This window comes from Gymnoscopelus braueri (assembly GCF_963280865.1).
Source record: "Gymnoscopelus braueri genome assembly, chromosome: 24".
NCBI lineage: Eukaryota > Metazoa > Chordata > Actinopteri > Myctophiformes > Myctophidae > Gymnoscopelus > Gymnoscopelus braueri.
The window spans coordinates 5,796,632-5,819,385 of record NC_137626.1 but is presented as its reverse complement, the minus strand read 5'-3'; the positions used below and the strand labels follow the sequence as shown (position 1 = coordinate 5,819,385).

Here is a 22,754-nt window from a genome sequence, read left to right as displayed (position 1 = left end):
AACGGGAAGGGCCAAGGTTATTTGCAGTGGTGACTACTTAAGTACTGTACTTAAGTTTAACAATTTTGAGGTGTTTTTTGGGCGGTGAAACCGCCCCTATAAGTGAGGTTTGTAAAAATGTACAAATATCCTGCGCTGTGAAACCGCCCCTATAAGTGAGGTTTGGAAATTTGTACAATTATCCTGCACCGTGATTGGCCAATCACAATCTATTCAGGACTGTGATTGGCCAGTGTCACATGACACATGTGCATAGCCCTATATAAGAAACCATAACTTGAAAAAAAACATAAATTGTTTTTTTTCAAGTTATGGTTTCGTCCATCATAAAGAGTGTTTCAATAAATGTATTTATCTTTTGTACATGATTGGTTGACTCCATTCAGTATTGTGATTAGCTAGCAAGACACCGCCCACTTCACACAGGGTGTGTTTTTTTTACTTTACTGGAGTATATCCAATTTTCAGTACTTTTACTTCTACTCCGATACATCTCAGAGGCAAATATTGTACTTTTACTCCACTACAATTATTTGAAAACTTTAGTTACTAGTTACTTTGCAATTATCAATTATTACATTATAAAACATACATTAACCACTTTAGCCCTATTTTATACCTAGGCTATTTGAAAATAGCCGATCTGCAAGCTCACACCGCGTCGCGATGCGACACGTTGTGAGCTTGTAGATCGGCTATTTTCAAACATATTAGTATGTTGACTTTATGACTTTTGGTACTTTAAGTACATGATTCCAATACTTTTGTACTTTTACTCAATTACATTTATAATTCCGGACTTTTACCTGTAACAGAGTATTTCTACATTGCAGTATTGATACTTTTACTTAAGTTAAACATTTGAGTACTTTTTCCACCACTAACCCTAGCAGAAATCATGCCTAAACATAACCTCAAAACCCTGTCCCACCTGGGCAGAAAACACCGGGGTAAAAAATAGACTCTCCCGGTAAAACGAGGCTTATCCACATGTTTCCTAGGGCATGCTGGGCATCACTTCCTGTCGATTTCAAAGTAACTTAAGTACATGTAGCCTACTCAAGTACTGTACTTGAGTACAATTTTGAGGTGTTTTTTTTACTTTACTGGAGTATTTCCAATTTTCAGTACTTCTAGTCCACTACATCTCAGAGGCAAATATTGTACTTTTACTCCACAATTATTTGAAAACTAGTTACTAGTTACTTTGCAATTATTATATTATAAAACATACATTAACCACTTTAGCCCTATTTTATACCTAGGCTATTTGAAAATAGCCGATCTACAAGCTCACAACGCGTCGCATCGCGACGCGTTGTGAGCTTGTAGATCTGCTATTTTCAAACATTTTAGTACTTTAACTTTTGGTACTTTAAGTATATTTTGATGTAAATACTCTTGTACTCTTTCTCAAGTAGCATTTTGAACACGGTCCTTTTACTTGTAACAGAGTATGTTTATATTCTGGCATTGCTACTTTTACTTAAGTAAAATATCCGAGGGAACGAGGCTATATAGGCTGAAAAGTTTGAATGTATGTCGTTCACCTTGAAGCCCTCGCCCTGGTTGACGCCCAGCATGATGTCGTAGTTGAGGAACTCCCCTTGCTCCATGAGGATCTGCGGGTCGTCGGGGATGACGTCGCCGTCGATCACGGGCCCGAAGGCGATGTGGTACTTGGCGGGCGTGACGTACTGCTCGATCAGCTCCTTGTAGTTCTTGTTCTGCAGGCACTCCACCAGGTCGACGGTGTCCAGCATGTTGCAGCCCACCTTCTCCGCCAGCGCCCGCGTGTACTTGGCCGGCTGGTAGTTGACCGCCCAGCTGGAGAGCGCCGTGCCACTCTGGATGATGGCCTTCTGGAACAGATCTGGCAACCGACAGAGGATGAGGACACACACACACACGTTACAGAGAGGTGGTTTCTCAACCTGACCTGAGAACGCATCTGTGTGTCATTTTTTAGATTTCGTCGGGCTATTCAAAAATAGCAGATATACAAGCTCATAGCGCGGCACCGAGTGCCGCGCTATGAGCTTGTAGATCTGCTATTTTTTGAAAAATCGTGAAAAATGTTGTGCAAATCTTTGAATATATATATATTTAAAGCGAGCATTTCTAGCTAAAATGTTATTGCTTCTGGGGATTCTACAAATGTCTTCTAAATCAGTTTAAAACAGTTTTCTGAAACACTTATGTTGCTATAATATTAATGTCAGTGTCAAGGAGCCCCACAACGATATGTATTTGGCTGCGGACCCCCATCTAAAAAAAAAAATTTTGAGTAAAAAACAATTGCTTTATAGATATATATTCAAAGATTTGCAAAAAAAAAACACGATTTAAAAAAAAATTGCAGATCTACAAGCTCATAGCGCGGCACTCGGTGCCGCGCTATGAGCTTGTAGATCTGCAATTTTTGAATAGCCAAAAGTATAAAATATGGATAAAGTGGTTACACAGATGCGTCCCCCGGTCTTAAAGGGTTAAGGCCGTGACCCCTCCCCCCACACACACAATAACCATATGTGAACTGGGGACCCCCCCCACAATAACCATATGTGAACTGGGGACCCCCCATAATAACCATATATGAACAGGAGACCCCCCCACAATAATCATATGTGAACAGGAGACCCCCCACCATAATCATAAGTAAACAGGTGACCCACCACAATAATTATTATGTAAAAAGGGGACCCCCCCCCCCACCCTGATAAGCACTTGGAGTGTAGGAGTTGAGACATAATAGACATTACATTAAGTTTGACTCAGTTCCACAGATAACTATTGTGAAAATAGCTGATCTACAAGCTCGTTGCGAGGCGTTATTTGACAATTTGTCCAACGTTTGACCAACGTTTGACCAACGTTTGACCAACGTTTGACCAATGTTTTGACCAATGTTTGATTATTCAATTCAAAGGGCTTTATTGGCATGAGAAAACATACGTTTACATTGCCAAAGCAGAAAGCACAATACAACAATACAGCAATACAATCAAAACAAAAAATATGTACATTTGAAAGTCAGAATCTTCAATAGATCAATTTCTATGTACCAAGATCACTGGGTGCAGGTATAGTGCCGGAATATACACAATGATTAGTCTTTAGGGTGGTTGTGTTCCGTTTGATATCCTTTTCCTATCACAGCAACTCACGAATCTTGCTGCTGTGTTTGCACATTGTTGTACTTCGCCCAGCAGATATGGGAGTTTTTTGTCATTGGTCATGTTTTCATGATTACTTTTGATGCAGTAATGGTCCTTTTTCTTCTCTCTTTTTTTTTTTGTGGTGTTAAAAAGGTCTTAAAAGTTCTTAAATTGTCACTTCACTGTCACCTGGGGACCCCTCCAAAATCATGTGGGGATCCCCTGGGGGTCCCGACCCATATGTTGAGAACCACAGAGAAGTGGTTCTCAACCATTTTAATTTCCAGTTTGATGTGCATCCAGGCCACGGACCCCCATTGTCAAGCATGTTGACTCCATTTTGTTTATCTCTGGGACCACAAACAACAGTAAAGATGTTCGTTGGGGCTCATTGGATGTAAAACTATACAGCAAACTGTTCAAATGTATTATCTCTGGGACACACATTCACACTGAAAATGTATTAGTTTATTTAACGGTGGCCTATAAGTGATATTTGTTTTGTTTTTGTTTGTTAAAATACGTATTAACCCTTTAGGGTTAATATGTACGTGAGGTGATTCTTTAAAATGTTTTCTAAATCCTAATAGTTTTTTTTTTTTAATCGAAACTTTTTTTTTCACGATTTAAAAAAAAATAGCAGATATACAAGCTCATAGCGTGGCACTCGGACGCTATGAGCTTGTATATCTGCTATTTTTGAATAGCCAAAGAAATCTAAAGTGACACAGATGCGTTCCAGGTCTAAATGGGTTAAATATCTCTACATTGACATTAATCATTGCTATAAAGTGTTTGTTCAGTAACAGGGGTCTCTCCAGCTCTTTAATTTTTTTTCTGAACAGGATACCAATATTATCCAATCAGACGAGAAAACGTATGCAGGACACAGGATAAACACTTTAAATTGGAGGTGATTACACACATAAACAAGCGGACGCAATTGAACCTGGAACAAATTGAAGCTGATGAATGAGTACTCTGATCCTGATTGGCTGAAATTGGCAACTCACATGAAACATTTTTGTTTGTTTGCTAAACAGCTGTGGAGACAGGGAGACCCTGGTTAATGAACAAACACTTTTTAGCAATGATTGCTATCAGAATACAGAGCAGGGTCCAATTGGTTCCACTTGTACACTGCACTCTCAGTATGTTACGGACCCGTAATTGTCCATTTGGACCCCGTGGTGGTAAAAAAGTGCACCATTTTTTTTTCTTAAGTAAAAGTATCAATACCACAATCTAGAAGATACTCTGTTACAAGTAAAAGTCCAGAATTCAAAATTTACTTGAGTAAAAGTATTGCCATCAAAATGTACTTAAAGTACAAGAGTAAAAGTACTCATTACGCAGAATGTCCCATTACACACGTTTTCAAGTGTATAATATATGTATACAAATATTTTGAAAATAACAGATCTACAAGCTCACAACGCGTCACGCTGCGACGCGTTGTGAGCTTGTAGATCTGCTATTTTCAAATAGCCTAAATATATACAGTATAGAGCTTAAGTGGTTAATGCATGTTTAGAAATACAAATCTAAATGTAAAAAGTAACTAGTAACTAAAGTCTTCAAATAATTGTCATGGAGTAAAGGGATAATATTCGCCTCTGAGATGTAGTGGAGTAGAAGTAAAAGTACTGAAAATGTGAAATACTCCAATAAAGTAAAAAATACCTCAACATTGTACTTAAGTAAATGTACTTAGTTACTTAACACCCCTGTTGTTGAGAACCAGCATATAGTATAGTCTATAGTGAGTGTTTCAAGCTTTGAGACTTCAGCATTAGCCAACAAAGCCACAGGGACCGAACGCAAAGGACTGAGACGAGTAAATTGGGACACCGGGAGTATTGTTTCCTTTGTGTTAGCGGTTTGTTGGACAGAACATACCGCTGTGTTAATAGGTGCTCGGTTTCCGTCGTGCTTTCTTTTTTTTCCCTTCTGAAAAGCGAGCGTATGAATGAATGAAGAAGGTCAGAGCGGTATCTCTCTCTACAACAAACGATGCTGGAAGCAGCACCAGGGTCAAAGCGTTGTGCAGTGTCTCTGTGTGGCGCTTTCGTCTCTGCGTGAGAGAGTTTTGCACGAGGGGGGAAAGCCAAGAAGATTCTGTTATGTGAAACAGCTCTCCTTGGTCTCTTAACGAGTGGAAACGGAATAGAAAAAAAAGATATATTATATATATATATATATATATATATATATATATATATATATATATATATATATATATATATATATATATATTCTTTGTTCATGCTGCCTCAGGCAATTTCAACGTCCTGAATGCAAAAGGGATAATGTGGCTTTTGCCGACCGCCATTTGGCAAATAGGCCACACTCAGTGGCGGAAATAGATTTAGAAGCACTGTTTACTCAAGTACTGTTTACTCAACTACAACTTCAAGGTACTTTTCCTTTACTCGAGTATGTCCATTGATTGATACTTTATACTTCTACTGCAGTGGTTCTCAACCTTTTTCAGGACCCCCCCAAAAAAAATCATTGTGTGAACAGGGGGACCCCCCCCCCCACACCCTGATAAGCACTTGGAATGTAGGAGTTAATGCATTTTGCATAAATAGTAGATCTACAAGCTCACAATGCCTGAGCTTGTATTTACTCTAATTAGTAATCATATATCTTTTTTCTTTTAATGAAAATAGAAGATCTACAAGCTCACAACGTGTCACAATTTTACACGTTGTGAGCTTATATATCTGCTGTTTTGGAATAAGTATACAATAGGGCTTAAGTGGTTAATGATACATAATTATAGTCCCAATATAACACAATAATGAAATGGTCATTCTACATAATGAGTACTTTTACTTTTGTTACTTGAAATATATTGTGATGCTTATAAGACCACATTACACACCAAATTACTTTTTACCAGTTATAATACAGGACTTTGCCTTTTTAACAGTGTTTCTACATTGTAGAATTGCTGCTTTTACTTAGGTGAAAAAAGTACTTCTTCCACCACTGCTGGATACTGGGAATAACGTGGTTTATAGTGCTGAATACTGGGAATAACGTGGCTTAGTGTTGAATTCTGGGAATAACGTGGCTTAGTGCTGAATACTGGGAATAACATGGCTTTTGCCGACCACCATTCGGGCAAATAGGCCACAATGAACACTTGTGTGCGTGTGTGTCTATAGTATACAGTATGTTTTCCTTTTCTTTTCATTTCTTTACTCTCTGTACTTACTTTGTGCTATTTATACCCTTTAGAAAACACACAGTGGTGACTCAAACAGGGCGACTTGAAAAGTATTGCTTTATAGAGAGCACACAGCTAGCAGACACATATCTCCCACAAGGCCTAGTTAGCAGCGAAGGAGCGCTGACTTCTCGCTACGGTTAGACGGCTGGGAGGAACGCCGGTTCAGACCTGAGTCAGAATGTTACATTAACCCATCAAGACCGGGAACGCATCCATTTTTAGATTTGAGCTAAAGATAAAAGCATTATTTTGCACTTTGGCTATTCAAAAATAGCAGATCTACAAGCTCATAGCGCGGCACCGAGTGCCGCGCTACGAGCTTGTAGATCTGCTATTTTTGAAATGTTTGGAAAATGTGTGCAAATCAATGAATACATATTCTTTTAAAGCGAACATTTTAAACTCAAATCTTTGCTTCTGGGTGGTCCTTGGAACCACATTTTGAGATGGGGGGGGGGGGGGGGGGGTCCACGGCCAGATACATATAATTTTGGGGGTCCTTGACAATTATTGAAAAGTTTGAGAACCACTGATATAGCAACATACTTTTATTTTTTTGAAAACTGTTGGGATTTAGAAGACATTTGTATAATCGGCATCGGGTCTGAATGGGTTAAATGCTATACACACTCTTTAATAACCCTGCCCGGCGACTGCTCAGGGAAAATGTAATATTCCCTCAAAAGGATAACTACTGTTAGTCCAGACCGGTGAGCTAATGCATTACATAGTGTAGGCCTATGTAATGCTGCATACCCGGACCCCTATCTGAAAAGGTACACCCATAAGAGAAGATTTGTATATAAAAATGTTAAAAAGCAGGTCGCCATGAGACCATGCCATTGTGCGCTTGTAGATCTGGTCAGTTTTTTGAATAGCTGAGACATAAAGAAAAAGGGTTGAAGTGGTTAAACTGATTCTGATGCAACTGTGTATTAACTCATGTCGCTGGGGACCCCCTGGAACCCCCTCAAGGACCCCTGGCCTGGGGGTCCTTGACGTAATATTACTTCCATGAGTAGCAACGTAAATATAACAAAGTGATGCTCCATTTAGCCATACCCTAAAATGTATGTCCCATTTAGCCTACCCCAAACGTTAGGGTAAAAAAGCACAACTGAAACGTGCTGGGATGCAGTGGTGTAAAGTAACTAAGTACATTTACTCAAGTATTGTACTTGAGTACAATTTGAGGTATGTTTTACTTTACTGGAGCATTTCTAATTTTCAATACTTTTTACTTCTACTCCACTATATCTCAGAGGCAAATATTGTACTTTTACTCCACTACAATTATTTGAAAACTTTAGTTACTAGTTACTTTGCAGATATAAATCATTATATTGTAAATATACATTAACCACTTCAGCCCTATTTTATACCTATGCTATCTGAAAATAGCAGATATACAAGCTCACAACGCGTCGCGATGCGACGCGTTGTGAGCTTGTAGATCTGCTATTTTCAAACATTGTAGTAGTATTAATCTTGGTACTTTAAGTATATTTTGATGCCAAAACCTTTGCACTTTTACTCAAGTAACATTTTGAACACAGGCCTTTTACCTTATAACAGAGTATTTTTATATTGCGGTATTGCTACTTTTACCTAAGTAAAATATCCGAGTACTTCTTCCACTACAGGCCTCATCTCTTCCTATGGTATGGACTCTCATATAATCCAAAGACGCGAAAATAATAATAATAAATAACTAGTTGTTACTTGTTTGACCAAAATGACCCTCCGGTTCATAGTATATCTACTCAGATGAGGATGCCTCGATGTATATTCGGGAGGCTCTCGCACTACTCAGAAGGTATAGGCACACGCACACGCACGCACACACACACACACACACACACACACACACACACACACACACACACACAAACACCTCGCTATCCGTTTCTTGCGGATGGTTACACACATAATGCAGAGACCGCAGACATATTCTACACGGCGAGTGAACCAAGGGTAGTGCATCTGTGTGTGTGTGTGTGTGTGTGTGTGTGTGTGTGTGTGTGTGTGTGTGTGTGTGTGTGTGTGTGTGTGTGTGTGTGTGTGGCTGTTCAAAAGGGAAGCCACCTGACAGTGCTTCAGATCACTAGTTCCAAAGGAATTGTTATCCACCTCCATGCATTGTGCCACTGTGTGCAGCAGGGCAGTAAGTAACAGCATTCAGAGGGAAAATGTCTGCACGCCGGCTTAAAGGGATAGTTCACCCCCAAAATGACTTTTTTTCCTATGGATTAGTCACCCCATGGAGACTTGAATTCATGGATATTTTTTTAGTTTTTGTCTCATTCCTAAGACAATAATTAATTTGATGACCGTCAGCGGTTCCGGTAGGAGACACAAAGAGTCTCCTTTGTGTCTCCTACCGGAACCGCTGCCTACCGGTCCGCTGGTCATCAAATTATTGGCTTAGGAATGCGATATCCATGAATTCAAGTCTCCATATGGGGTGACTAATCCATAAAAAAAATATTTGTTTTGCGTTAACTATCCCTTTAATGCAAACCTCTGAAACAGTTTTCACCCGGCAACCATCAGACTGCTGAACAAGCGCTGAGCCCTGTTGCCATGTTGTAACGCTACCTAACCATATATATACCTGCTATTTATGTACCTGCTGCTTATATTTATATGCTGCATGCTTGCCACCTGTACAAGAAGCATGTGTCCCTATAGTGCCACCTATCCATTCTGAAACAAATGAATCATGCACCTTATGTAGCCTAGATTGGACTTTGTATATTTGATAATAATCTCTCTTACCGATTTGATCTCTTCCAGATTAATTTAACCCATTTTTTCCAGTGGTGGAAAGTAACTAAGTACATTTACTCAAGTACTGAGATATTTTTTACTTTACTGGAGTATTTTAAATGTTCAGTACTTTTACTTCTCATCCACTACATCTCAGAGGCAAAATACTTTTACTCCACTACAATTATTTGAAAACTTTAGTTACTAGTTACTTTGCAGATATATAAATTATTATATTATAAAACATACATTATCCACTTTAGTCCTATTTTATACATAGGCTATTTGAAAATAGACGATCTATAAGCTCACAATGCGACGCGCTGTGAGCTTGTATATCTGCTATAGATCTGCTATTTTCAAACATTTTAGTGCTTTTACTTTTGGTACCTTAAGTATATTTTGATGCCAATACTTTTGTACTTTTACTCAACTAGCATTTTGAACACAGGCCTTTTACTTGTAACAGAGATTTTTTTTATATTATAGTATTGCTACTTTTACTCAAGTAAAATATCCGAGTACTTCTTCCACCACTGATTGTTTCACACCTGTAATCCTGTGTTAAAGTTAAAGATGTTATGTCTTATGTCGTGAGCTTGTAGATCGGCTATTTTCGAAACAGGCAAAAAAAAACATTTAATAGTGCCGTTCCTCATTTTGCTGGGGACCCCCTGGAACCTCATCAAAGACCCCCGCGGGGTCCCCTGGACCAGACATTGAGAACCAAGCTCAGCTCTTGGAAAAGGGAATGAAGGTTAAAAGCGGACCGGGTGAAGCGTTGCTTATCAGAAACGCCTCGCCGTGTTCCCACCGCCTCCTCCTCTTCAGAACCATAACTCACCCCTCTTCCTCTCTCTCTCTCTCTCTCCCATTTTAGGTTCTATTTTTGGATCCTACACTGCGTTTGCTTTGCAGGGCGTTCAATTTGAATTCAGTGACACTCCGGTACGTCCCACAGGGAGTGGGGACCCTATATATTATATATATATATATAATCACATATTTTGACCATGATGAATGCCAAAAAGGACAAAAAGTATAGTGTGATCTGCAAGTGTGCAGATCCAACGAGCAACGTTTTTCAAGGACCTCTTAGCAGAGAGAGAGAGAGAGATGAAAGGGACCCCCCCCCCTACATTGTATACAATTGTGTTGCAGATTCAACTTTCTCATAGATGTCATAGATAGCTTCGTTGACTATCATTAGTGTTGTGTAAATCAAAATTCAGACATTTAACCAGACATTTAACCACTTAAACCGTCAAGTAGACTTGACCTTTGGCTCTGTACTTGGTTTGCTCCTTTTTTCCTTCTACACCAACCAAACCTCTTTGCTGAAAATAGCAGATCTACAAGCTCACAACGCGAGGCGGCGTGGGCTTGTAGATCTGCTATTTTCGGATAATGTTCCTCTCAGAATAAGGATGCTATAGGGTTGAAGTGGCTAATGTAAAAAAAAATCTATCACAGAAAGATTTGCCGGCCCCCCTGTAGTAACTCTGAGGACCCCCTAGGGGTTCCGGACACCTTGTTGAAGACCCATGACATGATAGTCACAAAGAAATGTGCTTTGGAACCTGATCTGTCTGTCTGTCTGTCTGTCTGTGTGTCAGTGTGGCAGACGGGTCCGATTCACATTCACATCCTGTCACATTCCACTAACGACAAGACCAAATGAAAAATCATTCACAGTGCAATTAATCAATGTCTGAATTCAAAGAAAAGTGTGACATAGGAAGGAAGGGGTGTGTGTGAGAGAGAGAGACAGAGAGAGAGAGAGAGAGAGAGAGAGAGAGAGAGAGAGAGAGAGAGAGAGAGAGAGAGAGAGAGAGAGAGAGAGAGAGAGAGCAACAGAGAGAGAGAGAGAGAGAGAGAGAGATTCTGTGTCAGTGGTTTTTAACCTTTTTCATGTCAAGGACCCCTAAATTGATACATTTGGCCGCGGACCCCCATCTGAAAATATTGTGTGCCAGGGACACCCAAAGGCAAAGATTTGAGTTAAAAATGTTCGCTTTAATAATATATATATTCAAAGATTTGCACACATTTCAAGATTTTTCAAAAATAGCAGATCTACAAGCTCATAGCGCGGCACTCAGTGTCGTGCTATCAGCTTGTACATCTGCTATTTTTGAATAGCCAAAGTTAAATGGTTAAAATGATTGTGATGCTATATTAACTAATTTTGCTTGGGACCCCCTGGTACCCCCCCCCCCCCCCCCCCCCAAGGACCCCTGGTTGAGAGCCACTGCTGTAGATGCAAAGAAAGGCAAAGAGAAAGTGGCGCAGTGTGTGCGTGCGTGCACGTGTGAGCGGTGTGTGTGAGAGCATGTGCGCGCGCACGCGTCTATACCTTCTGAGTAGTGCGAGAGCGTGAGCAGGCTCACGCAGGACGCTCCGGCGCCCGAGCCGAAGATGGTCACCCTCTTGGGGTCTCCTTTGAACGCCTGGATGTTCTCCTTGATCCAGCGGAGGGCCTGGATCTGGTCCAGGAGGCCGTAGTTCCCCTTGGCGGCCTGGTCGCCTGTGCTTAGAAACCCTGGACAGGAGAAGGAGAACACAGAGAGGGAGGGGGGGGGGATAGCATCGAAATGTCAGTCTTTATCCGTTGGTATTATAGCACCTTATTACAAGAGGCTGTTATTGTCTGAGCTACTCCATTGTGTTCTCTTCTGCAGGAAAATGTAACATATTGTTGCTGCCGGACAGAAACCGTGTATGTCCTTATTTCCGCTTCATGTTTTTTGGGGTAAATTAAAGCCCTACTTCGTAATGCAAGAGTGTCACACAAAAGTAGCGAAAACAGCTGATCTGCAAGCTCACGACGCGCTGTAGATCGTCTGTTTTCGATATTTTTGAATTATGTTGAAAGTGTAAGTCCAAGTGGTTACGAGTGTCTGTGGGTTTTATACATATTGAACCAACGACAACCAATGAAACGTAACGGTTTTAGACACCCAACAGTGACGATATTAAACGGTGCATTTATATAGCATGTGTATATCCAAAGCCCTTTAAAACACACACACACACACACACACACACACACACACACACACACACACACACACACACACACACACACACACACACACACACACACACACACACACACACACACACACACACACACACACACACACGATGGCAGAGGAAACCATGCAAGGCACCACCAACCTGGAGCCGTTAGCGGTTCAGTAGCCTAGCTTGCTCAAGGACGCTCCGACACTACGAGGCAGGCAGGAGGAACCGGGTGTGATGGGGAAAGAAACCGGAAAACGTCCCGTTCCTTAGCGGCCTGCGCTCTCTCTGCCTCCATGAGCCCCTGCCGCCCCATTAGGCAGCGCCTTATGCTCTCCCGTTTATTGTCAGTGAAACACACACCGCTGTAGTTAGTCTCTGGCTTTGACATCCTATAGTATTGTGTTGTATTAATAATAGCGGAGGGAACTTGAGCTCAATGATGACGGACCGCAAAACAATCCTTCAAAACTTCAAACAACTGCATGTCATTTTAGATTGTATCCACATACTTTGGCTATTCAAAGAAATAGCAGATCCAAAAGCTCATAGCGCGGCGCTATGAACTTGTGGATCTGCTATTTCTTTGAAAAAACGTATCGTGAAAATGTATGCAAATCTTTGAATATATATATATTTTTTTTTAAAGCGAACATTTGTAACTCAAATCTTTGCTTCTGGGAATCTGGGGGGTCCCTGGAACTAAATATTTTGAGATGGGGGTCAGCGGCCAAATACATATAATTTTGGGGGTCCTTGAGATGAAAAAGTTGGACTACCACTCCACACAGCAACATACTGTTAGGATTTAGAAAAGATTCCTAGATATGTATTTGGCAGCGGACCCCCATCTCAAAATATCTTGTTCCAGGGACCCCCCAGAAGCAAAGATTTGAGTTACAAATGTTCGCTTTAAAATATGTATATACGTTTGCACAAATCTTCATGATTTAAAAAAAAAAAGCCGATCTACAAGCTCACGGCACTCTGCACTCAGAGTTTGAACAGCCAAAGCAGCCCCTCGCCCATACATTTCCCCAAAGGCTGTGCTGCTAGGCATGGAAGAGGTCCAACCATGGTAAACTCACCCAAGCTCCTTATCAACAAATACAAGGACACTTATGCCCTAAAGAAAAAGCGACAGATAGCCTATTGCTATCTTGATATGGACTATTTCGTTTTTTTCAGGCCCCCTTACCGGAGAGATAGATGATGCAGGGACCCCCCACTATGTATTTTAAATATGTTCATAATAAACTTGTTTCCCTTATTGTCCCTTATAGGCCTGACCTCGACTAAGTCGACTAGTCGACTGGTTAGTCGCAGGGGGTCCGAGTCGACTGCGTGTCTCTTATTTGAATCTAGTTGGGAAAATAATAAAAAATAAAATGTAAGGTCCAAAAAAAAAATTATTCGTTTTTTGGCCAAGTCTACACCTGCAACCACACGTAACTTCCACTTTCTTCTTCTTATTCCTCGTCTTTGTATTGGTATTGTTTGTGTTGGAGCGCCTCAGTGCGGCTGCAGAGTTCATGTGCAACCTCTTCCAGAGAGAGATAGAGACACTAGAAACTCTGCTGGAGACACAAAACAAACTGAGTAGACCTGGCCCTTTGAAATAAAATGTATTTTGGCCCCAAAAATAAAAATAAAATAAAAATAGTCGACTGCCAGTCGACTATTGCAATTAGTCGCCAATTAGATTCGACTAAACAAATCCTTAGTCGGGGACAGGCCTAGTCCCTTATCTGTTGCCCTACCTCAACCACTTGACTGACTTTATGCTTCAGGGTCAGACACACAATAATAATAATACTAATAATACCTAATTCATTAATTTGGCCCTCACTCCTTGGGGTGTTTTTCTTGTCGTGAAATCTGTCCTCACATATACATACGTAGCCAAGCAGAGAACTAGCTCTTTACTGTGATTCCAGCCACTGCTCATGACCACAAGCACCGCCCCCTCGAAACAAGCTCCCAATCGGAAACTTGTCGACCAATTAGCAAACGTGCCTAAACCCCATTAAGCGGCTTCCTAAACGGCGTCGCCAAGGGGTGTGGGGGGGGGGGGGGTTGGAGGGGGGTTGGTGGCTGGTCAGTCCTCCGTGCCAGGCGCTGGCTGGCTGGCTAGCTTGGCTGGGAGATCTGTGCCCGCTGAACGAGAAGACGAGGTGTCCCGTACAATCTGGCAGGGGCCGCCATCTGCGTCTCCCCTCCCCCGCCTCCCCCCGAGAGCCCCAGAGACGGAGTCAGCTGCTGCCCGGCCCCCCCCCCCCGGGGGGGAACATCGGATAACGGAAGGCGGGGGGAGGAGGGAGGAGTGATGGAAGCTGTACTCACGTTTTTTTTTTCGTAAGTAAAATAATCGATACCCTTTTGTAGATATATAGCCTGTTACAAATACAAGTCCGCTATTCAAAATGTACTTGCGTAAAAGTACAAAAGTATTGGCATAAAAAAAGAGTTTTCAAATGTATTAAATGTATGAAAATCCTTTGAAAATAGCAGATCTACAAGCTCACAACCTTGACACAAATTATATATCTAGTATATATCTAGTATGTATATATATATATAGGTCTGATGTGGTTTTGTAAAAATAATCAATATCTAAGTAACTAACTAAAGTTTTCAAATATAGTAGTGGAGTTAAAAGTGCAATATTTGCCTTTGAGATGTAGTGGAGTAGAAGTAACAAATGATTCGAAATTGGAAATACTCCAGTAAATCAGAAAATACCTCAAAATTGTACTTAAGTATACAGTACTTGAGTAAATATACTTAGTTACTTTCCACCACACTGGGAGGGAGGGGAAAGGTGGCCTGGGGCTGGGGCTTTTTGATATAGGGAAGCGGATCCAGTCGGTCGCGGTGAGTCGCAGGTTATGGGCGAGGGGGGATTACAAGGCCTCTGGCAGCCTTTCCGCGGCCCAGAGGTTGACCGCAAGCCCCTGGCACAGATCCGCCTGCTTCTCCTCGCCACTTCTCTTTGCCTCGACTGCCAATCCCCTTTCTCCCTTACATCCACCCCCCCCACCCCCCCCTCCCCCCCCACCCCCGCCCGCCCCGTCGCAGAAGGAGAAAGGCCGCCGGCCTCTCCCCGGGATGTGTGAAGATTATACTCAAAAGCCTCTATTTCAAAGCGCCGGCGTCCTGAATATAGGCCGCATACATTAAAACGTGATAAAAGGAAGAAATAAAAGACAGAACGACGACTTGCTGCCTGGAGGATACGAGGCAGGGACCGAGGCATTTTCCTCACACCATTCCCACCATTATGAGGCAGTGAATGAGATCTCCAAAAGGGACTTCTTGGTCTGAGAGCAGAGAAAGAGGCACAGACGCACAGACCTAACTGATCTGTGTTTTAAATTAGACTCTAGACTCTCCTTTACACACATTTCAAGACTCTTAACTTATTATGCAATTTCGACTGGGCCTGGCCAATGCTGTTCAGTCCACACGCGCAAAATGTCTTAAAACAGCAGCAACAACACACTCTCCCAGCCTTTACTAGTATCATAATACTGTGTTAATAATCTACTGGTTCCGTGTCAACTTGTAGCAACACAAACACACACACACACACACACACACACACACACACACACACACACACACACACACACACACACACACACACACACACACACACACACACACACACACACACACTTAACATCTTTATTTGCGTTCACATTTAACCAGTCATTCTTGAACACAAACAATAGTAGATGCGCAAACTTGGTAAGACTCAACGACAAGTATTTCAGGATACAGATCACGGGTACAGGAAGCATCGCCTCCTCCATATATGGCGACTGCCAATTATCGCAGACATTGAACCTAATTTTGCCAATGCCTTAGCTTTTGGCTTGGGCATTCCTGCCAAGCTGCATGCCTCTCACAACTGATTTATGGACATTACCGAGGCTTCCAAATATGAACACAAGGAGTTTACATTTGTAACCAAGTTGTCTAATAGCATCCTTAAGACGTTGGTACTTTAGCACCTTGGTAAGGAATGCCTCTTCCAGGCTGTGATCAAATGTACATGCCACTTCCAAAATGGTCACACGCACACGCACACACACACACACACACACACACACACACACACACACACACACACACCAGCTAGTAACCTCTGGAATTGAATTCATGAATCCCAGGACCATTATGCATTCCATTGGACTGCTTCAGGACATCTGACAGTAGCCAATGCCTACCTACAGACTATACGGTACTTCACAGGTCTGAGTTACACAACGGACCATTGATATGCACGAGTCGGCAGCTTTTGTACCTTGGTAAAAGGTGCGAACGGGGCAGCCAATGTATCCATTGTTGTCGGAGGAGGAGCAGAATGTTTTTTCTTGCTTTCGGGCTATTCGGGCTATATCCGATTCTGATTCTGTCTTCAGCCGGCCCCCCACAACACCGACTGTTATACTCGCTATACAGTCCCCTCCTCGCTCTGTTCGAGTTCCTCTCCGCTCGCAGTTGTCAAGGTCTCTCATAGTCTGAAGACTCTTGCTTTGTGACAAAATAGTCTGAAGTGACAAAAAAAAACTAAACAACAACAACAACATCATCTCTTGTGATGTCTGGACAACGTTTCTCCAAGGGAGACGGGGAGCACTGTCGCCAGGTTTTGTGAGAGAAACAAGCAACCAGGTGTACGAAAACAAACTCCAACGTCATTCTAATCAATGATGGACAAGACAACTATCTCCACAATAATGGTCAAAAACCTCCTAAACTCCACTTGAGCTGTATTTGGGTAAAGTGATGATGATATAATGACACATGCGAGTATCTATCTGACAATGTGTGAGGTCACCGTACCAACTTTGATAAGGCAGTATTGTGTTCTTCAAAAAAAAATGTTTTTACCAGCATGCAATGCGGGTCTATAAAGAGACTCGGCACTAGTCATTTCTCGAACATATTCTCAACATGTTTTCGATCATCGGCTCTCCTTTAAGCCAATGGGGATACTTTCCCATACTCTGAACAGGCGTTCTCGTCCTCCCAAGCTATGGTACTAGACACGCCTCTAAGGCCACTACACACGCCTGCCGTCGGTTCAAATCGCCGTGACACAGAGTAATATATAGGACAACATTTAAATACTTGAGTACATGTACTTAGTTACTTTACACCTCTGCATATGCGCTGCGTAGCGTCCGTTCTGATGCTGGTATATACATGACTGAGTCACGTCTTGTTTTTTTGTTTTTCATTTCCTGAAAAGCTTATATTCTGGACATGGCTGGTTTCTGCCCGACAGCAGAGTTATAACAAGCAGACGTGGCAACCTGACGGGGGGAGTGAGACAGAAGGAAAGGGGGGGGGGGCTGCCTGCCTGGGTTCCCCCTCAAGGCTCAGATCACTGCGATCCGGCGAGACCTCCTCATGGTGGCGAGAGGGGGAAGAGGGGGGGGGATGCGTCCTCATCTGAACCAGGGACAGTGCAGGGAAGGTGACAGTGGGAGAGAGGGGGACGTATAAGCTCAATGTGAAATGTACTCGCCGCTCGGCGCAAAAACACCACGTTTTTTAATCACACGGTTCAACGGCTGGCTCTCGAGCCAAACAACCTCTGAAGGGGGCGTTTGTTCGCTTTGTTGACAAATCCCATCAAAACATATATAGTGTGGCAACGCTGTAAATACAGTCCAAACTTAACAGTTGAAGCACGATGAAACTAAATGAATTATAGGGGCCGAGATATTTAATTTAGTTTGAAAACTGTCTGTGAAAAAAAATAAACAAAACACCATAAGCACTTTATCCCCCCCAAAAAAAACGGAGATGTCCAAACTTTAGTAAGAATAAATAAATGTGACATTGACAAAAATAACGTAATATATCTATTATACGGTATAGCCCTGCAGTTAAACCAATCTCGGATGCCGCGTGAAGGACAGTTAACCCTTTATGACCGGGAACGCATCTGTGTCATTTTAAGATTTCAATGAACATGTAGATCTGCTATTTATTTTTTTGAATCGTGAAAATGTGTGCAAATCTTTCAATATATATATATATATAATGTTTCTAAGCAAAACTGTTTAGCTCAAATCTTTGCTTCTGGGGGATTCTACAAATGTCTTCAAACCGTTTTTTTATTTCATTTTTTATTTCATTTTTTTACTTACGTTGGTTGGTACAGTATATATCAGTGGTTCTCAAAAAAAATCCATCTCCATCTCAAAATATTTATTTCCAGGGACCCCGAGAAGCAAACATTTGAGTTAAAATGTATATATATATATATATATATATATATATATATATATATATATATATATATATATATATATAAATATTCAAAGGTTTGCACACATTTTCAAAAAAATAAAAGATATTGCAGATCTACAAGCTTGTAGTGCGGCACCCGGTGCCGCGCTATGAGCTTGTGGATCTGCTATTTTCAAATAGCCCAAAGAAATCTAAAAATGATGCAGAGATGCGTTCCCGGTCTCAGTGGGTTAAGACGCTTAGATTCTTTGGTTGGAGAAATCAATTACACATTTACAGACATTGATTCTCTGTAATTGCTTTTTGATACGTTTAAAACCAATGTTTGCACCACATGGGGCCCGGGAGCAGCAGAATGCACCGCAGACAGCTGAGGTGTACCCGAACGCGATCACATGGTGCTCACGGTCAATACCAGCGGTGCAGGAGGAAGTTCTCCCGATTCTTATCACTTTGTAGTGAAAGTAACAGCATGGTGGACGAAGTATAGTCACATGTTGTACTTAAGTAAAAGTACCAATTACCACAATGTAGAAATACTCTGTTACAAATACAAAGTCTGGTATTCAAAATATACTTGAGTAAAAGTACAACATTATTACCCCCCATCAAATAAGTCTAGATCTGGCCCTGAGTAAAAATAAAAAAATACTTTCTTCACCACTGTAGCATTCCCATCTCTCCCGGCTGCATTAAGCCCCACCCCCACCTCCTTTTTAGTAGCGCTGCCTGTACAAGCGTCTGGCAGGCTTAATGTAGGTCAGAGCACCACATCACAAAGCACAGAGCCCCATGGTCTGAACGGGACATATAAGCCAGTGGTTCTCACAGTGGGGTCCGGGGGAGTGGACCCCTAGGGCCCTCGAGGAGGTTCCAGCCAGGGGGTCTCCTAACAAAAATGAGGAACAGTTTATAGCCACTAAAGCCCTCTTTCTGGCCATTTGAAAATAGCCTATATACAAGCTCACACTGCAGCGGCATGGTGCAACGCTTTGAGTTGAGCTGTAGATGAACTGTAGATCTTGTTATTCTAGAAAATCTAATCTTTGATATTGTCTCATGGGGGTCTGATAAGAGTTATTTTTGTAATAATAATTTGTATAGTGTCATAACCTGCCTAAATGCAGTGGTGGAAAGTAACTAAGTACATTTACTTAAGTACTGTACTTAAGTACAATTCTGAGGTATTTGTACTTTACTTGAGTATTTCCAATTTCCAATACTTTTACTTCTACTCCACTACATCTCAGAGGCAAATATTGTACTTTTACTCCACTACATTTACTTGAAAACTTTAGTTACTAGTTACTTTTCAGATATAAATTATGATATAATGAAACATACATTAACCACTTTAAACCTATTTTAAACCTAGGCTATTTGAAAATAGCAGATCTACAAGCTCACAACGCGTCGCATCGCGACGCGTTGTGAGCTTGTAGATCGGCTATTTTCAAATATTTAGTACTTTTACTTTTGGTACTTTAAGTATATTTTGATGCCAATACTTTTGTACTTTTACTAAAGCACATTTTTAATTCTGGACTTTTACTTGTAACAGAGTATTTTTATATTGCAGTATTGGTACTTTTACTTAAGTAAAGAATTTGAGTACTTTTTCCACCACTGCCTTAATGTCATCTCTGATATAATAATGTCAAGCAGTCTCCTATTCTCTCTCTCTATGCAAGGCCAAACTGGCTACAGGCTCTTTGTTTTGTACCCTGGCTTCTGGAATTCACAATATTGCAAGTTAAGAGGAACTGTTTTCAGAACATTACATCTCTGTGTTCCTCCGATACAATAACAATTCTTTCAGTGTCACTGAGTGACCAGTCGAGGAGCCAAAGTCAGAGTGTCCACTCAGACACTTGGACTCCGGGTCACCTTCATCATCATTATCATCTACCATCATCATCTTCATCTGACGACGACGTATCATCATCCCTATCATCCAATCCAAGGAGTCCACCTTCGCCCGGAAACTCACCACTGTCACATCCTATGATGTCGTTATGTTTATGTTAACGGGTGATGTAAAAACCCAGTACTTTTCTTTCTCTCGTGGTGAGAGAGGTTGACCGATGATGCCTGACACCTTGATACTGTAACCTTCCCATACTCTCTCATGTCTGAATAGAAAACACAATATTTCATTACACTCATGGCTATGTCTCCGTCTGAATTTCCTTGTCGCCTTTCTGAAAGTTATCGGTACTATATATGGGTGATAAGGAAAAACAGCTCTCTCAGGGTCCCAGGCACAAATGCATTTAAAATGGGGGTCTGCGGCTAAATATCTATCAATGTGGGGGTCCTTGACACGAGAATGTGTGAGAACCACTGATGTAGAAAGATGAGTCCCGCATCCCAACCTAGCTGTAAGCATGTTTTTTTGTATTGTTTTTTTTACACAACAGAATGGTTAAATAACCAGGGGTTTGTTACAGCTGGCGTCAGCGGATCTGAACGGCAGCATAATTAAGCTGAGCGACAAAGTGGTTGCAAAGCTATTGTAATGAGGCTGTTCTGTCTGTGTGTGTGTGTGTGGATGTCACTACTCTGTCAACAATGACTCAATACCCTGCAACATCATTAAATCACTATTCACTTACCACCAGATCATCATGCAGATGGAGTTATGGTCGCTGTTCGGGCGGAAAGCGTGTGTTGAAAATTGTAACTTTTCAGAAGATAACTTGTGTTCAACAAACTCCTCAGAGTTACTTCGGGGGGGAAATCTTTGTGTGATGGGATCTTACATTAACCACTTGAACCCATACATCCCTATTCTGCGAGGAACATTCACAGAGAATAGCAGATCTACAAGCTCAGCTATTTTCGGCAATGAGGATTGGAACAAAAAAACAACAACAAAAAAACAGTACGGAGCCAAAGGTCAAGTTTACTAAGTATTAAAGGTTTAGCTGGTGGTTAATTCTCTCAGTGCCAAGCGACGAGTTATCCCGGGTTTTTTCTGAATGACCTCAGTGCCAGAACGAGTTATCCCGAGTTTTTAAAAAAAAAATTAAAAATATTATTGTTATTTTATTTATTTATTTATTTTTGGAAAACAAATGTTCAGAACCCAAGATATCATTATCTGAAGATTTGCAGCTCCATCCACTCTTTGTTTAACTTATAACCGAAAAAGGCTGTATCTCGCTTCCTAAGCACTTTCTTTTTACTTTGACTAAATCTGGCACAGTATGAACATTTTTTATTTATTTCATTGGCACTGAGAGAGTTAATAGGCACAAATAATTTTGTAATTTACATGAATAGTTGGCAATGTACGTCTTTCACAGGTGTTACTATAATTGTGTTGCATTCAGATAAACCATAGTTAGGGTGCTGCTATTGTGCATGTTGACTCACTATAGCTGGAAAGACTCTGCTACGCTAAATGGAACAGAGCCTTCATTAGTATCTTTGGCAACACCGGAAAAATAACATAACACTACTGTTTATGACGTCAATATGGCTGCCATGGAAAACGACTATTGATCCAAAGTAGTTATTAGTCACAAGCTCTGGTTAATTCTGTTCTTTGGTTTTTATATTCATAACACCCACAGACACAACTTTTGCACAACGCTGTCATACAACATAAAATACACTATTCATTAATGAAAACAAATCTGACTTTGTGGTGCAACTATGCACTCCTCTAGGTTACACTGGTTCTCAAAGTGTGGCCGGGGGACCCTCAGGGCTCCTTGAGGGGGTTCCAGAGGGTCCCAAGCAAAATTAGTTATTAGTTAGTTAGTTAATATAGCATCAAAATCAGTTTAACCCTATATATATATATATATAGATATGTATCAGCTATTTACAAATAGACAATCTACAAGTTCACAACGAGCTTGTAGATTGACTTTAACAAGGGAACCAGGAGACCTGGTACTGCCAGACCCTTAGTGGTTGAAAGATCAGAGCACTACGTCACGCTAAGCTTGGCCAATCAAGAAGAGGACAGAAGACAGACCTCTTTTATGCCCATGTATGGACGAAAACGTTTGGAGAGGGGGACCGACCAAGCCTCATGTAGGCCCGACCCCCTGGGTCTGGCAAAAATTAGTCATTGGGACTCTGAGAGTGTACAAATGGAACCCGTGAGGGTCCATTTGGTTCCATGTGTACACTCTCAAGGCCAGTCCACACCAATACATGCAACTACTTGAAACCATTTCCCCCAGTGGCAGTTGCAAGGAGTTGCATTGGTGTGGTCTGGTCACCCATTAAGGCCTGAGGTTCCGATTCTACAAAATGTCTTCTAAATCCTAACATTT

General features: G+C 41.4%; 1 protein-coding gene across 1 annotated transcript in view; it reads right to left on the bottom strand.

Annotated features, from left to right (window-relative positions):
* The window catches only part of nlgn4xa (neuroligin 4 X-linked a), a gene marked incomplete at its 3' end in the record, with an annotated part of 183,390 nt that overhangs the window by 24,504 nt on the left and 136,132 nt on the right, over positions 1-22,754 (bottom strand). Inside the window, 2 exon segments of the mRNA XM_080422018.1 lie at positions 1,551-1,873; positions 11,525-11,710. Of these exon segments, the coding sequence (XP_080278144.1) occupies positions 1,551-1,873; positions 11,525-11,710 (509 nt within the window).